Source organism: Mesoplodon bidens, assembly GCF_964165515.1.
Source record: "Mesoplodon bidens genome assembly, chromosome: 3".
Classification (NCBI taxonomy): Eukaryota; Metazoa; Chordata; class Mammalia; order Artiodactyla; family Ziphiidae; genus Mesoplodon; species Mesoplodon bidens.
The window spans coordinates 91,314,491-91,335,756 of NC_138178.1; the positions used below are offsets into that span (position 1 = coordinate 91,314,491).

A 21,266-nucleotide genomic window follows, 5' to 3' on the forward strand; every position below is an offset into this window, starting at 1 on the left:
GAGTCAGTCATACATATACATCTGTTCCCACATCCCTTCCCTCATGCATCTCCCTCCCTCCCACCCTCCCCATCCCACCCCTCCAGGCGGTCACAAAGCACCGAGCTGATCTCCCTGTGCTATGCGGCTGCTTCCCACTATCTATCTACCTTACGTTTGGTAGTGTATATATGTCCATGCCTCTCTTTCGCTTTGTCACAGCTTACCCTTCCTCCTCCCCATATCCTCAAGTCCATTCTCAAGTAGGTCCGTGTCTTTATTCCCGTTTTACCCCTAGGTTCTTCATGACGTTTTTTTTTTTTTTTTAATTCCGTATATATGTGTTAGCATACGGTATTTGTCTTTCTCTTTCTGACTTACTTCACTCTGTATGACAGACTCTAGGTCTATCCACCTCATTACAAATAGCTCAGAGAAAAGCTAGAATTTTAAGAGTTGATAAGGAGTGGCAGCAGATGATTCATCAAATAGTTAGTACTTTCAACGCAATAATAAAAGCCTAAACCATAAGAAGAGCAAGAATGGAAGAAACTAATACAGAAGAGAGAATGCAACCAGCAAGAGAAAATGTAAAGGAACAAAACACATAAAGATTGTGAATTTCCACTGGACGAGTAGTCAAAGAATACAAATAGATCATTCATGCAAAAAGAAACAGAATACATACAAAGAAAAATGTTATCTTCCACCATTTAAAATGCAAATTAAACTTCTTATATGTATATATAGTACTATCTTATTACTATACTAGCAAAATTAAGTTAGAATTATAAAAGCCAATGTTGGTGGGGCTACAGGGAAACATTTACATTATAAATTAGTATAGTCATTTTACAAAGCAATCTTTCATGTATGTGATAAGAGCAACAAGATCAATAAAACATTCCACCTCAGAAGTTCTATACTTGAGAATATAACCAGTGAAATAATGTAAGAGGGAGAAAATGCTTTTTGCACAAAGATTTTCATAGTTGATAGTCATAACGGTGAGAAAAGGAAAACTCCTACAATGGCCCAGCAGTTGGGAGAGATTAAACAAGCTTTGGTACACTAACATGCTGGAATAATATTTCTTTAATCCTAAAGATGTATGTAAAATTACTGAATACTATTAGATTAAAATACATATATATAAGTAGATGCATATTGATAACCTACAAGAGTAAGAAGTCAGAAATGGATAAACAGTTTAAAATACAGTGAATCTTTCTAATTTTTGGTGTGTAGACCCAACTGTAAAACTGATTTAATACACAATAAACCCTTTTAAAGAATAATTCTAGAAAGGCCCCTAAGAGGTTTCCCAACTTCATCACTAACAGTGCAGAGATGTAAGCAAGGGGACTGAAGTGCACAACAGGAGAAGCAGCTGGTGTTTAGTCCCTCAGCTATTCTGGGGACATCTTCCAGTGCCAGCTTTATCTTCTGGATTGACCCTCGAAAAGAACCACAGAATCTTCGTTCAGTCTTTGCCACACCTCATTCAATAAAACTCAGACCTTGAAAGATTTTCTGTCTCACAATGAACTCTACTACGTGGGCAGATTCAACATGACTTGTAAGATATATTTTCATGTTGTTCAACATATCAAAATAAAAGAGAGTGATTTCAAAGAGGCATAGAAAGATAACAGAAAAGGAACTTAAAAGACCTAGTGAAATGAAAGAAGAGAAGAAAAACAGAAGCCAGAAAGGAAGAAATGAAGTGAAAGTTGGACAAATATTCAAGATTCATAAATATTTGTTGCATGTAGCATCTTACCTCTCATATTCTAACCTCTTCACAAGGTAAGTATTATTCTTCCTATAGTCCTGGAGCTGGTCTTCTTGTCGAAGAAACTCCTGACGAAGCTCAGCGAGTTGCTCTATCCGCAGAAGGTAAAAATCAAAGGAATGAAGTTTACTTTACTGCTTCCCATTGAGAAGGTATGGGATTTTCAAAAATTATATACAGGAAGTTAAATTTATATAATTAGTACCACATTTAATTGCCTTTCCTACACATGCATGGGCAATAAAATAAGATAGCCTCAGTGGCTTTCACATAAATCAGAAATATTAAAAAATTATACATCTTTTCACATTATGTAGACAATATGCTAAGTTGTATAAACAGTACAAAAAGAACTACCTATCTCTCTAAATCTTACTGCTTTTAAAAGTAGGGAAAAAATCATATTTTTTAGGTGTATTGGCTATGGGTACAGAATTCAATTAATTCTAAATCATACTTGATTCCCAAATTAGGTACCAATCATTTTAGATCTCATTTCTAGTTCTGCTACTGAGGTTTAGGTCCACATATACCAAAATTCCATTTTCAAAGCTTATAACCTCCAGACTAAAGCTAAAAGTTTTAGCTGTAATGAATAACATGAAATTTCAAAGTGGATAGTAAATTAAAAGTTGGACCAGATCCCCTTTGGGAACCTTTAATCCATCATCACTGGCCCCACATTTTCTAGTCACTCCCTCTTCATCTAACCCTACAAATAAAAGAAATTCAGCCAGAAAAGAGAAATGTCAGTTTCTTGGATAGAGGATTAAAAAATTAGCCAACAGCCTTAGCAGTTAAGCAAAAGTAGTAGTTAAGAAAGTTTTAATTTTTATAAATGGGAACAGAGGTCTATTCTGTGTAAGCAATAACTACTTATTAAGACTAAAGTATAATATCTAACCATAATGTACAATATTATAACTATAACAACATCTACTTTTCATAGAGGGCTTACAGAAATAATCTTGATACTTTAAAGGCACTCAAAAAATGCTTGTGATGTAAGTTTTTAAAAAGCAGATATAAACATATATTTATAATATAAAATATATCCATGTGAAACAGATGAGAATAAAAATATATCAAAATGCTACCAGTGATTACACTTAGTGGTGGGATTCTGAGCATATTTTTTTCTCTACTTTCTAAATTTTATTGTGGAATCATAACTATGGTGATGACAAAAAGTAAAAATGTTAAAGTCACATGAACGTTTGTTGAAGTATATAAAGTTTAACAATATGCATAATAATAGCTATTGTATAGTATTAATAATCAAATATGAAAAGTAAATGATTTACATAAAGTGCTTATAGGTAGTAAATATGCTTGCCTATTCAAGCCACATTTTTATTATTATTTTTTTATTAAAAAAAAAATTATTTATTTATTTATTTGTTTGTTTGTTTATTTATTTATGGCTGTGTTGGGTCTTTGTTGCTGCGCGTGGTCTTTCTCTAGTTGTGGCGAGTGGGAGCTACTCTTTGTTGCGGTGCATGGGCTTCTCACTGCGGTGGTGTCTCTTGTTGCGGAGCAAGGGCTCTTGGCACACGAGCTTCAGTAGCTGTGGCATGTGGGCTCAGTAGTTGTGGCACAGGGGCCCTAGAGCACAGGCTCAGTAGTTGTGGCGCATGGGCTTAGCTGCTGTGCGGCATGTGGGATCTTCCCAGACCAGGGCTCGAACCCGTGTCCCCTGCATTGGCAGGTGGATTCTTAACCACTGCACCACCAGGGAAGCCCTATTATTTTTATTTTAATTGAGATATAACATTGTGTAAGTTCAAGGTGTACAACATGTTGATTTGATTCACTCACGTATTGTGAAATGATTACCATCATAGCATTAGCCAACATGTCCACCATCTCACATAATTACCACTTTTTTTGTGGTGAGAACATTTAAGATCTACTGTCTTAGCAACTTTCAAGTATATAATATAGTCTTGTTAACTATAATCACCATGCTGTATATAGATCACCAAAACTTATTCATCTTATAATAGTTTGTACCCTTTGACCAACATCTCATTTTCCCCACACACCTCCCAGGCCCTGGTAACCACCATTCTACTCTCTGTGTCTATGAGTTTAGTCAAGTCATATTTTAAATTTCTCTTCCTACTCTATTAATTCTCCAATATATAAACACGGTTGATTTCGGTAGTTTTTCACATTACTCCCACCCTAGATAAAAGTAACAAATCTGAGGTCAGGTATCCCTGAATAACACATTCAGCTTGTTACCTGATCCCTGGTCCCATCTACTAAGAAATAGAGGGCTAGAGGTAGCAGAACTCTGGCCTCAGCTATGGATGTTGAGTCTACAGAAACAATGAGATCCCAGCAGGCGGCAGTGACAAAAAGCCTTGTAGTTTACAGACAGTGTTAGCCAGTTCCTTGAAACTGTACTCAAGAAGGAAATATTTTAGAACTGAAAGTTGCTGCAATTAAAAAAAAAAAAGAAAAAATCAAATCAGCACTACCTAGTAGCTACTAGGGAATGGACCTCAACTGGTGGTCAGGACTCATTCAGGCTTCTTTTTCCTACACAGTAAACTAACTGAAGCAGCTAAGTTTACCTTCAGAATGAACCTGAGGCTTAGTATGATTTTAAGATTTGGGATGGCTTCTCTGCCTCCCTACAAAGTTTCTCACTAACAATATTTGAAATACCTTTATCAGGAAACAAAGTTTTCATTTTTTTTTTAGTTTTCATTTCTAAATGGAGATAAAAGGCTTAAAATTCAATTGACAGAAAAATAAAACATCAGTATGAGTGAGTTCCAGTCCATGTAAAATATCAGATTCTAACCTATTTGAACACAGGGAAAGGATTATAAAGCATGCAGCAGATTGATGCTTTGAGTGGGCCAAAATAAAGACTTGAAAGGGGACAAGTAGAATTCTCTGGTGGTATAGTGGTTAGGAGTCGGTGCTTTCACTGCAGTGGCCAGGGTTCAATCCCTGGTCAGGAAATTGAGATCCCGCAAGCCGCGTGGCGTGGCCAAAAAAATGGGGGCGAGGGGAGTAAACAGATCAGAAAGCAAAACTAAAGACAAAATTTTCCTATATCACAATTTTACTTTCAACTGATTGCCATGTGTTTTCTTCATTTTAAACCCAAAGATACTCTGTGTCTAGTGTGGCTGCTCTAGGTCACCACAGCAGGATGCTCAGAGTAACTTTTTTTTTTTTTTTTAATTTTTGGCTGCGTTGGGTCTTCGTTGCTGCACGTGGGCTTTCTCTAGTTGCCTCAAGGGGGGCTACTCTTCATTGCAGTGCACAGGCTTGTCATTGTGGTAGCTTCTCTTGTTGCGGAGCACGGGCTCTAGGCTTGCAGGCTTCAGTAGTTGTGGCTCACGGGCTCTAGAGCACAGGCTCAGTAGTTGTGGTGCACGGGCTTAGTTGCTCTGCAGCATGTGGGATCTTCCTGGACCAGGGATCAAACCTGTGTCCCCTGAATTGGCAGGGGGACTCTTAACCACTGCAACACCAGGAAAGTCCCCAGAGTAACTTAATATGAGATCAGGTCCAAGGTCGATTGTGCAGGGTAGTCTAGCTCTGACAGTAATATCAGGGTATGCTATAGAAAGATATGGCCATAATCTCTCAATTTAACTTCTAGGATGATCTTTTAAAGCCCCCCCAAAAAAATTTACTTCTGGAAATTTTTTATTGCAAATTTTCTTTCAGTAATAGGAATAAAAATAAGGTAAGCTATTCAAAATAAATCAATGTACAGTAGAATGTTAATTTAGTTTCTCAGGCATTAAAAACCAACCCTAATCCTTCTGTTTCCAAGAAAATATTAAAAGATTTTTTTTAGGATCTTGATGTGTATTAATTCCATTATATCCGACATTAATGTCAATGAAAATAGTCAAATACGGATTTTACTGTCAACTTGTCAAGAAGTTTGTTTCAGCAGAAAGAGTTCCCAGGGTGCAAAAGTCACATTAATGAAATTCAATCTCAAGCATCCAAGCTTCAGTAACTGCACTAAAACCAAAAGTTGCATGGTATGAGTTCAAATCAAAGCTTTTTTCTCTGCTAAAGATTATCATCAAAATTTCAAAACATCTCAAGATCTACTTCAACACATACAGCAAAATAAAGATTTTTACTCAGTAACATAGACTGTCATTTTCTCTGACATGTACTAGCAAAAGCCATAGGACGTCTTATTCAACTTATCTATTACTATTTAATAAGAAATATACTTTGATGACAAGAAAATCATCTGTAAAAATTGCAAGCTGGAAGCAGCACCGACAGTGTGCCATCTTCTGTGTCACCCTGTGCACTCCTGTGAGTCAAAAAGAGTAGAATATGGACACAAATGCAACAACAATAAATGTGGCTAACCAGAAAGTAAATTTTAAACAGAAAATCAAAGCTGTTCTAAATCATAGATAGTAAAAAATTAATAATTCCTATGTCTGGGTTATAACACACAAATGATACTTCCTAATGGATTTGCTAGGTGAGAAGCAAAACTTACATAAATTACAAAGTCAACTTAGGTTGACTTCTTCAAGAGGATGTTTGAAAATATATTACCTGGGATTTCCCTGGTGGTGCAGTGGTTAAGAACCTGCCTGCCAATGCAGGGGGCACAGGTTCAATCCTTGGTCCGGGAAGATCCCACATGCCGCGGAGCAACTAAGCCCATGCGCCACAACTACTGAGCCTGCGCTCTAGAGCCCGCAAGCCACAACTACTGATCCCATGCGCCCCAACTACTGAAGCCCGTGAACTCTAGGGCCCGCATGCTGTAACTACTGAGCCCGTGTGCTGTAACTACTGAAGTCCGCGTGCCTAGAGTCCGTGCTCCACAACGAGAAGCCACTGCAATGAGAAGCCCACACACTGCAATGAAGAGTAGCCCCCGCTCATGGCAACTAGAGAAAGCCCGCATGCAGCAACAAAGACCCAACGCAGCAAATAAATAAATAAAAATTTGAAAAATATATGTATATATTACCTATTTCTATCTAAATAGGTTCAAAATGGTTATAAAGATATATTTGTGAAATTAGAGAGCAAGTATTACCCACATATATAAACTCAGAGTCACTGCATGCAAAGTTTTAAAATACATAGTGTTGTAATCAAAGGGTATGAGGGAGAAGCGGGATAGTCCTCAGACCCCAAACTCCAAAGGCCAGTGATAGTGTGCAGTAATGTAAGCAGACGATAGAGCTTGTTCTCTTTACCTATTATTTTTCATAAGAGCTTTAGTCATCTCCTATCACTTCATCTAAGTGGAAAAAAATCTGTCTTCTTACTTTCTTTCTTTCTATCTATCTATCTATCTATCTATCTATCTATCTATCTATCTACCTACCTACCTACCTACCTATTTATCAAATCTGTCTCCAGGTTTCTTCCCAGTTTTTGTTGCAGGTTTCTTTGATCCTGGGGTATCTAAAACATTAAGTTTGGAGGATCTGTCCAAAGCATCCCTAGATCTGAATGGATTATTTTAGCAGATTGGACACAGTACAGAGGAATCACCCCTAACCTTTTCCCTAGAAATCTGACAGTCTCCGAAGCTACACCCCAATTTTCTTTGAGGATTCTTCTAACATTTCATTGCATGAACTCTGTCTACAGCACAAGATTAAAATGCAGACCTCAAATATTAACTTGCACTTATTATATATAAAGCAACATTAAAAATTTTTCATTATATCTTAAGACAAAAGGATAAATGTTTTGCCATCAGAGGAGCTTTGTTCAAAAATTCTATTTCATTTAGCTGCTTAACTTGAGGATTTCTTAATTCTTCAGGATTTTAGACATTTAGTGACCTTTATCTTTAATCTGTAATTAAGTTTCTTACCCTTTAAATGATGTATGTCTGCCATCTGATATGATATGTTGTTCTGCAGTTTAACCTGAAAAAAAAAATCATTTTCATTTTACTAAAGAATATGTAGTTTTGCTCATATTTACTTTTTTCCCTCATATTCACTTTGAGCTTGATCATAATAAGCACAAAAGAAAAATCCTTAAGTTATGCATACCACACCACTTTCCAAAAAGAATTAGAAATAAGTTCTGATTTTGTAATACTCATTTTAAATTTGCACAAGAACATTCATTTTACTTAATATATAGTAAAACAATTTTCAAAAGTTTTTGAGTTGAATATTGCTTAATAGTATGTTTTTTCGAAATCTTACCAGAAGATTTTCAACTCTATATTAAGAAAAGAATTGTCTGAATCAATTAAAGTCAAGTCAAAAATAATTATTGTTTATCAAGCTCCCACAGGATGACAGATACTACACAGGACTCATTGCTGTAGTCACTGTCCTCTAGGAGCCAGTATACAAGAGCACCAGGAACTTAAAAGTGTACCAAAATATGACTCAGTTTAAGGCTTACCACTTAATTTAAAAATTAAGACAAGGCCTTGGATAGCCAGGATATCAAAGAACTACTGTGTCTCAGTTCCTGCTTAAACAGGTTTCACCTAATTGTAAAATGCAACTAAAATACTATAAACAGGTTATCCTGTCAACCTCAAGAGTAACATTATTTTGAAAGGTGCAGACTGATTCATACTGATCAAAAGCAGCACCATGAGTGGCAAAATGATTATGCTAAATACCACTTCAATCTCTAAAGAAAAAAACTTTAACTTTTCATCTTAAAATAATTATAGGTTCATAGGAAATTGCAAAGATAGCACAGATAAATCCCATATACCCTTCACACAATTTCCCCCAATGGGTACATCTTATACAACTATATGACATCAAAATCAGGAAACTGACATTGGTACAATGTGTATGTATATAGTTCTATGCCATTTTATCATATGTATAGATTCATGTAAACACCATCAAAATCAAGATACAGACCTATTCCATCGTCACAAATATCTCCCTCATGCTACCCTTTAGAGTCAAACCTATCCTCCTTCCCCACTATACCTGATCCCTGGTAACCACTAATTTGTTCTCCACTCTGTAATTTTGTCATTTCAAGAATGTTATATAAATGGAATCATATAGTATGTGACCTTTTGAGATTTTTTTCAATCAGCATAATGCATAGTTGTATATATCAATAGTTCATTCCTTTTTATTGCTGAGTAGTATTCCGATATGAATGTACAATAGTTTGTTTAAGCATTCAACTACTTTAGAACATATTGGTGGTTTCTAGTTTTTGGCTATCACAAATACAGCAGCTATGAAAAATTGTGTACAGATTTTTACATGAATATTAGTTTTTATTTCTCTGGAATAAATGCCCAGGAGTGAGACTGCTGGGTTGTATGGTAAGTCTATGTTTATTTTTTATTTTTTATTTATTTTATTTTTTAAATTTTTATTATTATTATTTTTTTGCGGTACGCGGGCCTCTCACTGTTGTGGCCTCTCCCGTTGCGGAGCACAGGCTCCGGACGCACAGGCTCAGCGGCCGTGGCTCACGGGCCTAGCCGCTCGGCGGCATGTGGGATCTTCCCGGACCGGGGCACGAACCCATGTCCCCTGCATCGGCAGGCGGACTCTCAACCACTGCGCCACCAGGGAAGCCCCTATGTTTAGTTTTTAAAGAAACTGTCATGTTATTTTCCACAGTGTCCATGACATTTTCAAATACGTTTTAAGAACTTATTGTGCCAAGGTACTGGATGGGAGAGTATAAAACAATTAGAAAACATGAGAGCAGTCTCAAAGAATCAGTAGGCAAGGTAGCACCTAAACTAGTATAATTACTGTAGGATTTCAGAGATGATTCCTACCTAATATGATCAGGAAAGTTTCTTGGAAGGGGTCTTATCCGAATTACGCATTGAAGGCTAGGTAAAACTCTAAATAAGTAGAAAAAAGCATTTCAGATAGAAGAGGTGGCATAAGAAAAGGTACAGAGGTAAGAAAGCAGGAGACATATATGAAGACCCCACCAAAGTACTGTTTGGCTAAAGCACATGACACAGGGAAAACTATAATAATTGAAGAAGGTTGGGGAAAAAAAGACTGGAGGGCCCTTCCACTGATATGAAATGTCCAGACTAGGCAAATCCATAGAGACAAAAAGTAATTAGTGGTTGCCAGGGGCTGAAGGGAGGAGGAATGAAGGGTGACTTCCTAATGGGCATGGGGTTTCTTCTTGGGGTGATAAAAATGTTCTGGAATTAAATAGGGAGATGGCTGCACAACTTTGTGACTATACTAAAAACCTCTGAATTGCACACTTAAAAAGGGCAAATTTCATGGTCTTTGAATTATATCAACATTTTAATGCAAAAAATAAAAATAAAAATGCTGAGGGTACTATGGGGCACCATATAGGAAACTGGGGATAAAATAATGGATAAACACTAGGCACTCAAGTTTACTATTTAGAAGACACAGTCAAGTAGACAGGCAATTATAGTAAAATAAGTGCTATTATTGGATTCTACAGACATGATGGCAGAACTTAGAAAAAGCATTTAAATCCAGCCTTGGGGGAATGAGAGGATGTTTCTGGAGATGATGATAACTGAAATAAGTCCAGCAGGAAGAATAGTGGTTAGCCAGGTGGGAGTAGGGAGAGGGTAAGGAAACATGTGTCAAAACTTAGAAGTGAAAAACACTGCACATCAGAGAAACTGCAAGCAGTTCTAAGCAGTTTTAAGCTGGAACAGAGAGTTAGGGGGAAATGACAAGAAATATGTCTAGAAAGATAAGCAAGGTCCACATTACAAAGCGTCTTGCCAAGGAATATGGATACATTCCACTGGCTATGGTCAACTTTTAAAGGACTTCAAACAACGTAATGAAACTCAATTTGCATTTTAAAAAGTCAATCTGGCTTCAGTATGATGAGTGGACCAGAGAGACAAGACTAGAGAGACCAGGTAAGATAGTAGGAGAATGGGGGACTGTTGTTTTTCAAGTGAGAGAAAATGTTCTTTTAAGCCAGGGGTGGGCAAATTATGCCTGTGAACCAAATCTAGCCTGCTGCCTGCTTTTGTATGGATGGCAAACAAAGGATGGTTTTTACATTTTTAAATGGTTGGAGAGAAAAGCCAAAAGAATATTTCATGAATTATATGAAATTCAAATTTCAGTGTCTATAAATAAAGTTTTATGGGAAATAGCCCCACCCATTCATTTCCATATCGTCTATGGCTGCTTTGGAGCTGCAGTGATTGCAAAAAAGATCATATGGACTGCAAAGCCTGAAGTATTTACTATCTGGCCCTTTATAGAAAAAGTTTGCCAATCCCTGGTCCAAACTAACAGAATGAGAACAGAGAGGTAAATATATGTGAGAGATATTAATGGGGAACAATGAATAGTCTAACTGATTGATTAGATAGAGGAGTAAAAGAAGAAAGATTAAGGATGATGTTTAAATTTCTAGAGTAAGGGGACTAAGGTAAGACTGCAATACTCCATAATAGGGAAACAGAGGAGAAACAGACTTGGGATGGGAGGGAGAAGTGGGGACATGATTCTTTTTCAGATTTGGACCTACTGAATTTGAGGCACTTGTGACACACCCAAGAGATCTTTAGTAGGAAGTTGGACGTATGAGTTTAGAGCTTGGGCACAGATGACTTGAGAGTTATTCGCATACGGATGGCGATTAAAGCCATGGGAATGAGATCACTGATGAAAAGCTGCAAGAGGCAGCAGGAAAATCTGACAGCAACAGCTATGTGATCTGCTGACTACTAAGAACTGCTCTCTAATAACTTCTAATTAGCCTATGTCTATTTTCTTTCCCCTTTCTTTTACAGTAATCCCCCACCCATCCCAATAGGTGGTTTTGCTTTCTGTGTTCAGTTACCAGCAGTCTGAAAATTCCAGAAATAAACAATTCTTAAGTTTTAAATTGCGTGCTGTTATGAGTAACGTGATGAAATCTGGGTGACATGCTCTGTCCTTCCTGGGATCCCTAACCATCAATATCACCTGCTCCTAACATCCAACCACTCACAGTGCCATGGCTTGATGATCCAAGATCACCCAAAGCAAGTGATCCTCCTTCTAACCTATCAGCAAAAAAGTCAATAGTAGTTTAATGCTGCGTCATTCATCTCATTTCATCTCACCACGCAGGCATTTTATCATCTCACACCCTCAAAAGAAGGGTGAGTAAAGTACAAGATACTATATTTTGAGAGAGGGAGAGACCACATTCATGTAACTTTGATTATAGTATATTGTTATAATTGTTCTATTTTATTATTATTAATCTCTTACTGTGCCTTATTTAGAAATTAAACTTTATCATAGGTATGTATGTAAAAAACATAGTATATATAGGGTTTAGGGTTTTTCTTTTTACATTTTTTGCCCCTCCAAAGAACATAGCCATCCTTTATTTTTGTTTTCAACAAGTTTGCATTACTTTGTTTTTTATCCATTTTTATGATGCTCTTCCAGCTTCCTGTATTCTATTTTAAATTTACTTTTGAAATAGCTAGAGAGATGCTATTCTTTTTCTTTTTTTATTATTAATTAATTAATTAATTTTGGCTGTGCCGGGTCTTAGTTGCGGCATGCGAGACCTTTAGTCATGGCATGTGAACTGTTGTGGCACGCACGTGGGATCTAGTTCCCTAACCAGGGATTGAACCCGGGCCCCCTGCATTGGGAGCATGGAGTCTTAGCCACTGGACCACCAGGGAAGTCCCCTATATCCTTATACTCTTAAACATTTTTTAATGGAGGAGGGGTAGTTCAATCTACAGACTACAAAAATAGTAAAGGATATTATGAACAGCACTACTTTATTCTTATCCCTTTAATTTTCTCTTCAATCTTTTAAATTGAGAATGGAGACGCTGATCCCAATGGCTCTTATATATAAAGTCCTCACATTTCAAAAACTGCTCTGGAACAATATATTTTACATGGTATTAAAAAGAAAATCACAGCTTGTCTAAATAAAAGCCTTTCTTAATCCAAATAGAATGAATTTATTTCCCACCTCATCCTTTTGCCATGCAAGGATTTTCCAGTTAGCTTCTCAGACCCACTTTATGGCATATTGTTTCCTTGGCATCTCACGTTCTCTATTATTCCTGTCAGTCTTTCTTCACACAAAAATCTTATATTCAGTGTTCAGTATTATCAGCAGGTACCAGTTCCCAATTTCTCTTACTTCCTATTAATACTAGTTTCATTGCGCTGGTTATCTCACCTTCCATATGCCTTTGAACAGAGGCACCACAGATTTGCTCATAGATCTTTGGTAGATCATTAATCCCAGAAGTTCTCCTCCTTCTACAATAATTTTATTATGTTGTTCAGTTTTAGAATCTAGATGTCTGCTACTAAATTATCTGTTCATCTTTTTGACACTGCAATATTACAGGCATCTGATATCTCTTCTCTCCACATATACAACCCAATCCCCAAAATCCTTATCTAGCTCCTAAAACAGTTTGACAAAGAATTCCTCTAACTTTCAATCTTATCCTTTTAAGGCAACCTGAATGTGTTTTTACCTACCATGGCACTCCCTTGTATTTTTGCAAAATCTAAGAATGTAAAGCAATGACTTAATTTTGGCTTTAATCTTACGTTTTCTACCATCTTGGAGCTGTTTAAAGACTTCTTCCACTTGGTTTCTGATTTTTAATGTTTCCTTCAATGTCTTCAATCTGTTTTTCTTTACTTTTATGCTTCTCATTAATCATTTCTGCATATAGATAGGTCTTTTTAGTTCTTTAACTTCTTTGGGTTTAACCCTCTGAGATCCTTCATTTCTTTTAATACTTCCACCACCTCCTCACCTTCAAAAGGAAGATGATCATTCCTCCTTATAGTTTTAATTCCCTTGTGTTCTACCAGGAATTTGCTTATGTTCTAAATTACTCTATCAAAACTTCCGAGCTGTTGAAAAATTAATTTGAGTTCTCACTACTGCATGATTAGAAAAAAGGTATTTCACTTTACCACATATATGCTCTGTTGAACTGGCAATGCTGTAAAATACAGATGGCCCTCTGCACCCACCATTTTATATAAGGAACTTGAGCATACATCTCTGCACATGGGCTCCTGGAACCAATCCCTTCGGTACTGAGGTACGACTATACTTTCTTTTCTTTCTAAGTATATTCCAGACAAGTAACAGTATATAAACCCTAAGAAGTATTATTTAATCCTTATTTTATAAATGGATTCTCATTGGCTTCTTAGGTCCTTTCTTGGTTACTTTCAGACTTTTCCCATAATATCCTTATTTACAATATGCAAGAAAGATACCAAATAATCATTTTCTTTTTAAATTTCTTTGGGGATGAGAGATAGATGTGTTTAGACAGACAGACAGACAGACACACACACACATACATTCACAAACACAGCCCCACCTCTTTGCCTAATTTACATCTATGGTCAGATAGACTCCAACCCAGATTCGAATATATCCTCCAAACCCCCGCAATGCTCAAAATGCCTTGCCTGGCTTCAGAGTCTACTGGGGAAAGCTCATATTCAGTCCTTTCAAAAACAAAACATTCTTTTATCACACGCAGCCCTATTTCCAACCAGAATGTCACTTTGTCTCTTTTCTACCCCCAAGGTTTATCAGAAATAAGAATTCCATGAGAACAGAAACTGTCTCTCGTTCATCCCTGTGTCCAGTGTCTGGCATACTGACCCCAATAAACACTCAATAAGTGTTTGCTGAATGGCTCCTTAGACTTTTGTGTTCCATATTCTTTGTACTACATGCTCTCCTACCTGAAGGTGTACTTTATCCCTATTTATATAATTCTAATTATCCTTCAATACTTCTGAACCCACTCATTTATTTCCCTTTGTTATCAACTTCACTGCTGTAGTTAGGCTTCACTTTCCCTCTCTCCTTTGGTAATAGTTGTTTCTCCAGGATGTGGAGTCCATCTATAATAGGCCGATTATCCATGCTTCCTTTGGCCTTTTCCAGGTTAATCTCTCAAAATGTGTTTATGATCCTTCCTGCAACCTCTTTTTTCCTTCTTCTTCTGAGGCATGTGTTCTTTATCTCTTTTTTTCAGTAAGAATTATCCTCTCCTGATATTTTCCTATAGCACTTCTTAGAGCTCACCCTCAGCTACTTCATTTATTATCCTCTAATCTTTGTTCCTCTAATACCTAAAACTTAATCTTTATATTTCTACCCCCTCTTTCTGAAGCTCTCTCAACGCTTTCCCCATCCCACACGGCTACTGTGAATTAAGTTTGGCAGCTGTTACCAGCTCACTTGCTCTGCTTTTCTTTTCATTCTGGGACCTTGAAAATGGCTCAGCTGTGCACGCTTCACTTTCATTATGACCTGTTCTCAGGCAATCAGCACAACTATGACCACTGATCCCAAAGATTATATACAATTGGCTTTTTAGAGATGTCATATCTGGCTCCTTTTTCTCCACACTAGAAACATTTTTCCTGATTATATATCATACTCAAATGATTTCTGGAAACAAAACTATTTTCTGTAATATAATTGCCAAACCTGGCTGATGCTCAGAATCACCCGGGGAGCTTTAAGAAATATATATCCTTGCCTCCCCAACCCCACTCCAGTCCGATTCAGCAGTCTGGGGATGAGTCCAGGAATCTTTTTTTCTAAAAAGCTAAAGTGATTCTGATAAGCAGCCATGTTTAGCAATTACTCCTCTATAGTATGTCTCTGGCTGGCAACTACACCAGCTGGATCAAAGTGGAATATCATTAATAATAACTAAGTATTAAACGCTTATTCTGTGCCAGGCCTTGTGCTAAGTGCTAATCAAATATTATTGCATTTAGTCCCCACAACCACCCTCTTTGGTGGACTCTCCATTTCACAGATGAGGAAACTGTGCTCTATATCATATGCCTACAGTAGATTCTGGATATTCTCCCAAGTAGTCTCAGACCAAAGTCTGTGCTTATGACCCCCATGCATATACTACATCAGTAGTTAGTAGGTGTCTATAACCTTTTTTTCTTATTCCTCATACATTGCACACATGTAATTCAGTCAACATTCCAAACACACTTGCAACTTTTACTTATCTGTCAAAGAATTAGTCTCTCTTGAAGCAAGTTTTAGTTTAAACTATACCCAGTTACATTTTTTTTTTTTTGCGGTACGCGGGCCTCTCACCATCGCGGCCTCTCCCGTTGCGGAGCACAGGCTCCAGACGCGCAGGCTCAGCGGCCATGGCTCACGGGCCCAGCCGCTCCGCAGCATGTGGGATCTTCCCAGACCGGGACACGAACCCGTGTCCCCTGCATCGGCAGGCGGACTCTCAACCACTGTGCCACCAGGGAAGCCCCCCAGTTACATTTTTAAAAAGAATGAGATAAGCAAGGTCTTTGGTCTTAGTTGGCTACAATGAATCACTACAAAGGTTTTTTATTCACTCATTCTTTTTTGTTGTTGTTGTTAAGTCATTTATAATGCATTTACTGAATATGCACGATGTGCTAGGCCTGAGGATACAAAGTATTTGGTTTTGGTCTGTTAAGAAGAGTCACAAAAAATCACTAAAGTTTGTTTATTCATTCATTCTGTCAGCCAGTCATAAGGAAAGCATTAATCGAACACCTACTAAGTGAAAGACAGTGTAGAAGGCCTAGAAATATAGCAATATACAAGAAACAGGAGGGAGGTCTGGATAAAGGATACACATTTTGGAGTCATCAGCGTAAGTGAAGTTTTCTGAGTGATTATGATTACTTAGGAAGAGAGTAGAATGAGAAGAGGATCTCAAATAGAAAACTATGAACTATAACACTTAATGATGAATAGGAGAGAAGCCAGTAAGGGAGACTAAGAACTGAGAGAAGAAAAACGGGAGAGTCTAGCATGATGGAAGCCAGGAGCACAGTGCTAGGTAAAAAGATGCTGAGAAATTAGGAATAGGGAGAGAAAAATGCAAATGTGGACAAAGACAATTCTCTGTTCAAGAAATGTGATTGGGAAGGGGAAGAAAGACTCAAGTATATTTTAAGTGCTGAGGAGCAAGTATAGAGAAAGGGATTGAATATAAGAGGGAGACTGGATTAATAACAGGACGAGGTCTTTGAAGAGGTAGAGAAGATTGGACCCCGACAACAGGTGGAGAGGCTGGTCCTGGAGAAAGGATGAACCCTTCTTTATTCTAACAAGGAGGAAAGACATATGGGTGGAGATGTAGGTATGCCTGCAGATTTGGTAGCGTAGTAGTTCCTGTTCAATTCTTGGTCAAGCGGGAAACAAGATCACCTGTTGAGCTCAAGGAGAAGAGGAGTTTAAAGGCAGGCAGGGTCTGAGGAGGGTAGAAGTTTGAAAGTTGTTGGAATGAGTGTGTTGACTAGATATATGTAATCTGTAAGGTGCTGTTGAAAACCCACTTGGGGTAGCTGATCATAAATTTCTGTAAGTACCAGTCTGGTTATATGAATTTCTCCACCTGCACTTGAAATAGACACGTAAAAGAATAATGGCAAGAAACTAAAACAATAGACCACTGAATCTTAGCTGTCTAGGGAGGAAAGTAAAGAATGAACAGGGATACTGGAAAGGAAGAAGAAAAGGATCAGCAGTCTAGGTGAAGTTGAAAAACAAGTATAGTTTGTTCGGCAGTTCTAATCCTTTTTTTTTTTTTAATATATTCTCCCAAGAATATGCATGTTTGAGGTTCACAAACTTTCAGTTTCAAGGATTTGAAATCTTATGTCAGGTTCATGTTACAATGAATTAATAATCAAGGCCTTTGGTAGTCATTAATGTTGGCAAATATTTCTAGCTCTCAGCCCAGGCACTTTGTAGGATTGCTCCTCTCCATTCTTCTGAAATTGGGTTAAGGGAGGGGCAATGAAATGTGAGCAAAATGACAGGAATTGCTTCCAGGCATAAGCAATTATAGTGAGTACAGTTCACTATTTTCTCATTCTACCAAAGCCACCAATGTTTTAGATGTGGCTGCTCAGTCCTCTAGGGTCGTAAAAAGACAAAGACACAGAGCAATGCCTCCAGTAGACCCACAAAGGGCATGATGAATGAGTGATCAATTTTAAGCCACATAAGAGGATGCAGATGGAGGACTATGAAAGGGAAGGAGAGAATGAGAGATAGGTAGGGAAATCAAGGCAGATTTGGAAGGGAAAGCAAGGCAGACCTGGAAAGTATGAGAGCAAGAGTCTCCTCCCCACCTGCCATATCCAGCCCATAAGACATTTCCATTTGCACATCCACTAATCCCTGAAACTTGAAATGTAAAAAAATCAAGAGTTTCTCCACAAATTAGCACCCTTGTCAACTTTCCCATTACTTTCAGTGGCATCATCATCCTTTTGGTTCTCCTGCCTCTTACCTCTTCTCATCCTATTCACCAGTCCATTAGTGCCTACAACTACATGCCTTCATATGCTGCACAGGCTATCACCAAGTCCGGGGAATTCCCTGGCGGTCCAGTGGTTAAGACTCGGCACTTTCACTGCCATGGGCCCGGGTTGGGGAACTAAGATCCCACAAGCCTGTGTGGCATGGCCAAAATAAAGAAATAAATAAAATAAATAAAAGCTATCACCAAGCCCTGGCAATTCTTCTGCAGTTTCTCTCAGATCTGACCCTTAACTTATTCTGTGTTCATGGCAACCACCTAAATGGACTATTCTCATCTAGCTGCACTAGAATATAAGCTCCATAAGAGCAGAGAACTTACTTGTTTGGTAACCCCTGTATCCCCTGGAATACTGCAGGTACTCAACATTATTACTGAATAAATAAATGAAGATATCTAATCTTTCAATTGTCTTTTCCCACTTTTATTTATTTCCTAACCATAGTGAGAAACATCTTTGGAAAAACTTTGTTTTCCATCATCTTTCTTCTAGTCAAGATCTAACAATAGAATACTACTGACCCTAGCATAGACTATAAAATTCTTCTACTGAGGATTTAATGCCTTCCATAAGGTGGGCACCACTTTCTCTACCCAGTTATCAGAAATGATCACTTTGACATAGTCAAGTTACTTTTAACCATCTCTAATAATTAAATTTCTCTTTCCTATGTCCATTTATCATCAGCAAATGGAGTGTCCTTCCCTTTCCTTTTTACTACTACAAATTACATTGCCTCCTTTAAAATCAGAACCAAAACTTAAATTGATTCTACAGTAGCATGATGTTAAGTTTTACAGATAAAAATGTCATTACATTCACTGTCCCCCATCCTTCTAACAAGCTCCCAATTTTTTATGCTATTAGGCCCTATTCATACCTTCCACTTCCAGGTCCCCTCTAATTTAGTCATGTCCAGCTACCTCCTGCCAAGACTACCCACTACTGTTGCCAAATCCTGTTTTAGGTCTTGAGGGCACATTTAATTTCTTCCTATGTTGATTATTCAGTATATATTTATTGAGTACCTATTTTGCATAAGTCACTGTTCTAAGCACTGGGGATACAGCAAATCAAAAATAGAAAAAAATTCCTGCTCTTTTGATGGGGGTGGCTACAATAAACAAAGAAGTTACACAACACATTAGAAACTGATAACTGTTGTGGAAGAAATACATTAGAGATGGAGAAGAGGGGGGAAGGCCTCAACAAAATGGTGTTATTGGAACAAAGACTTGCAAGAGTGAGAATTACCATGTAGCTCTCTGGAGAAAGAGTGTCCTAGGCAGGGGTACGAAGCCCTATCACAGGAGAATGATTTCTATTTCACAGAACAACAAAAAGGCCAGTGTGGTGTGAATGTTGTGAGCAACAAGAAGGGTAGTAAGAGACAAGGTCAGAGAACTGTGAGCAAAGCAGATGGTATGGGGCCTGTGGACCACTGTAAAGACTTGGGCTTTTTCTGCAATTGAGATGGAAGCCACTGGAAGCATCTTGGGCAGATAAGGAGCATGATCTAATTGACATTTTAACATGATACTGTGTTGAAAATGCATTGCAGTGGGAGCAAGGAGAGAAGGAGGCCAGATAAGCCATCACCAATACTCTAAGCAAGAGATAGTGGTAATTCAGACTGGGGTCGTAGTAATGTAGGTAGGGAGAAGTGTTTGGATTCTGGATATATGTGTTGTAACCTGGGCCAACAGAATTTGCTGGTAAGTTGGAAGTGGCGGTGAAAAAGAAGGAGTCAAGAAAAACTCCGAAGTTTCTGGCCTGATAAAGGAAGGAGTTGCCATCAACTTCGTTGGGGATGTCTGTGAGTAGATCTGGGGTATGGGAAAGCTCAGGGGTTTGGCTTTGGACAGGTTAAGTCCAAAACTGTACTTGCCATCCAAGAGGAAATAATGGGTAAGGAGTTCAAGATGAGTAGGGATATCAAGCTGAGAATTCAAGAGAACAGTTTGGATAAGAGATATAAATTTGGAAATCCAACAGTATATAGGTGATATTTAAGTAGGTGTTAGTAGGAGCTCTCCAAGAGACTGAGTATAGATAAGGAAGAGGTCCAAGAACTAAGCCATAGGGCACTTCCTTTGAGGAGGAACCAGAAAAAAGTATGAGAAGGACTGGCTAGAAGGCAGAAGGAAAGCTGGATTTCCAGAAAGCCTGTTTCAAGGAGGAGGAGAAGGAGGGAGTAACCAACTTATCAAATGCTGCTCATAGGTGAAGTAAGATGATGACTATGAATTAACAAGTAGATTTAGCAACACTGAAATCACTGGTACCTTGAAAAGGACACTGGTGCTATGGCAGGGGCAAAAGCCTGATTAGAGTGGATTTAAGGGGAATGTATTTAAGCTGTTTCCAGCATAGGCTACCAGAGGAATTTACTTCCACCAATAATCCTTCTACTTAGCAGAAGGCCAATAGGGTTTCAGCTCACTTTCTGTGAAAGTTACCTCAGTTGATCATACTCATTACTTTCAAGTAAAAAATTCTATGGTGGAGTTAGTCCTTGGTACTCTGAAACGAATTTTTCCAGAAATAACTGTATTAGAAAGCTCACTTCAGTTCTTAGCACCTAGAGTGAGTATACATCCTTGATTTTCTAAAGGTTCCAATTTAATATAATTTTGTCCTGTTAATGAAGGGGATTCTTTATATGTGCAATTAAACATGATTTAATTTTATGCCACTATAAGAGTTTTCATATTAAAATTTTTTCTCAAATAAAAAAGAAATTCAGAGGACTTCACTCATGGCACAGTGGTTAATAGTGTGCCAATGCAGGAGACATGGGTTGGAGCCCTGGTCCAGGAAGATCCCACATGCTGCGGAGCAACTAAGCCCATGCGCCACAACTACTGAACCTGCGCTCTAGAGCCCGTGCTCCATAACAAGAGAAGCCACGTGCCACAACAAAGACCCAACACAGCCAAAATTAAATAAATAAAATAAATAAATTTATTTAAAAAACAAAGAAATTCATTTTCAGCCAGGGGGCTGGAACAAGGGGAAAAGGGGAGTTTTGTTCATTGGGTAGAGCATTTCAGTTCTGCAAGATGAAAAAATTCTAGGGATCTGTTGCACAACAATATGCATATAGCTAACATTACTGTGCACTTAAAAATGATTAAGATGGTGAATTTTATATTATGTGGGGT

At 37.9% G+C, this 21,266-nt stretch overlaps 1 protein-coding gene across 2 annotated transcripts in view; it reads right to left on the minus strand.

The window, feature by feature from the left end:
* Positions 1–21,266, minus strand: part of GOLM2 (golgi membrane protein 2) — a 115,008-nt gene that overhangs the window by 62,505 nt on the left and 31,237 nt on the right. For both annotated transcript variants that reach the window (XM_081227099.1, XM_081227098.1), the window contains exons 2-3: positions 7,623–7,677; positions 1,763–1,865 (exon numbers count right to left, since the gene is read on the minus strand). In XM_081227099.1, the coding sequence (XP_081083225.1) occupies positions 1,763–1,865; positions 7,623–7,677 (158 nt within the window). The remainder of the gene's footprint in view (positions 1–1,762; positions 1,866–7,622; positions 7,678–21,266) is intronic.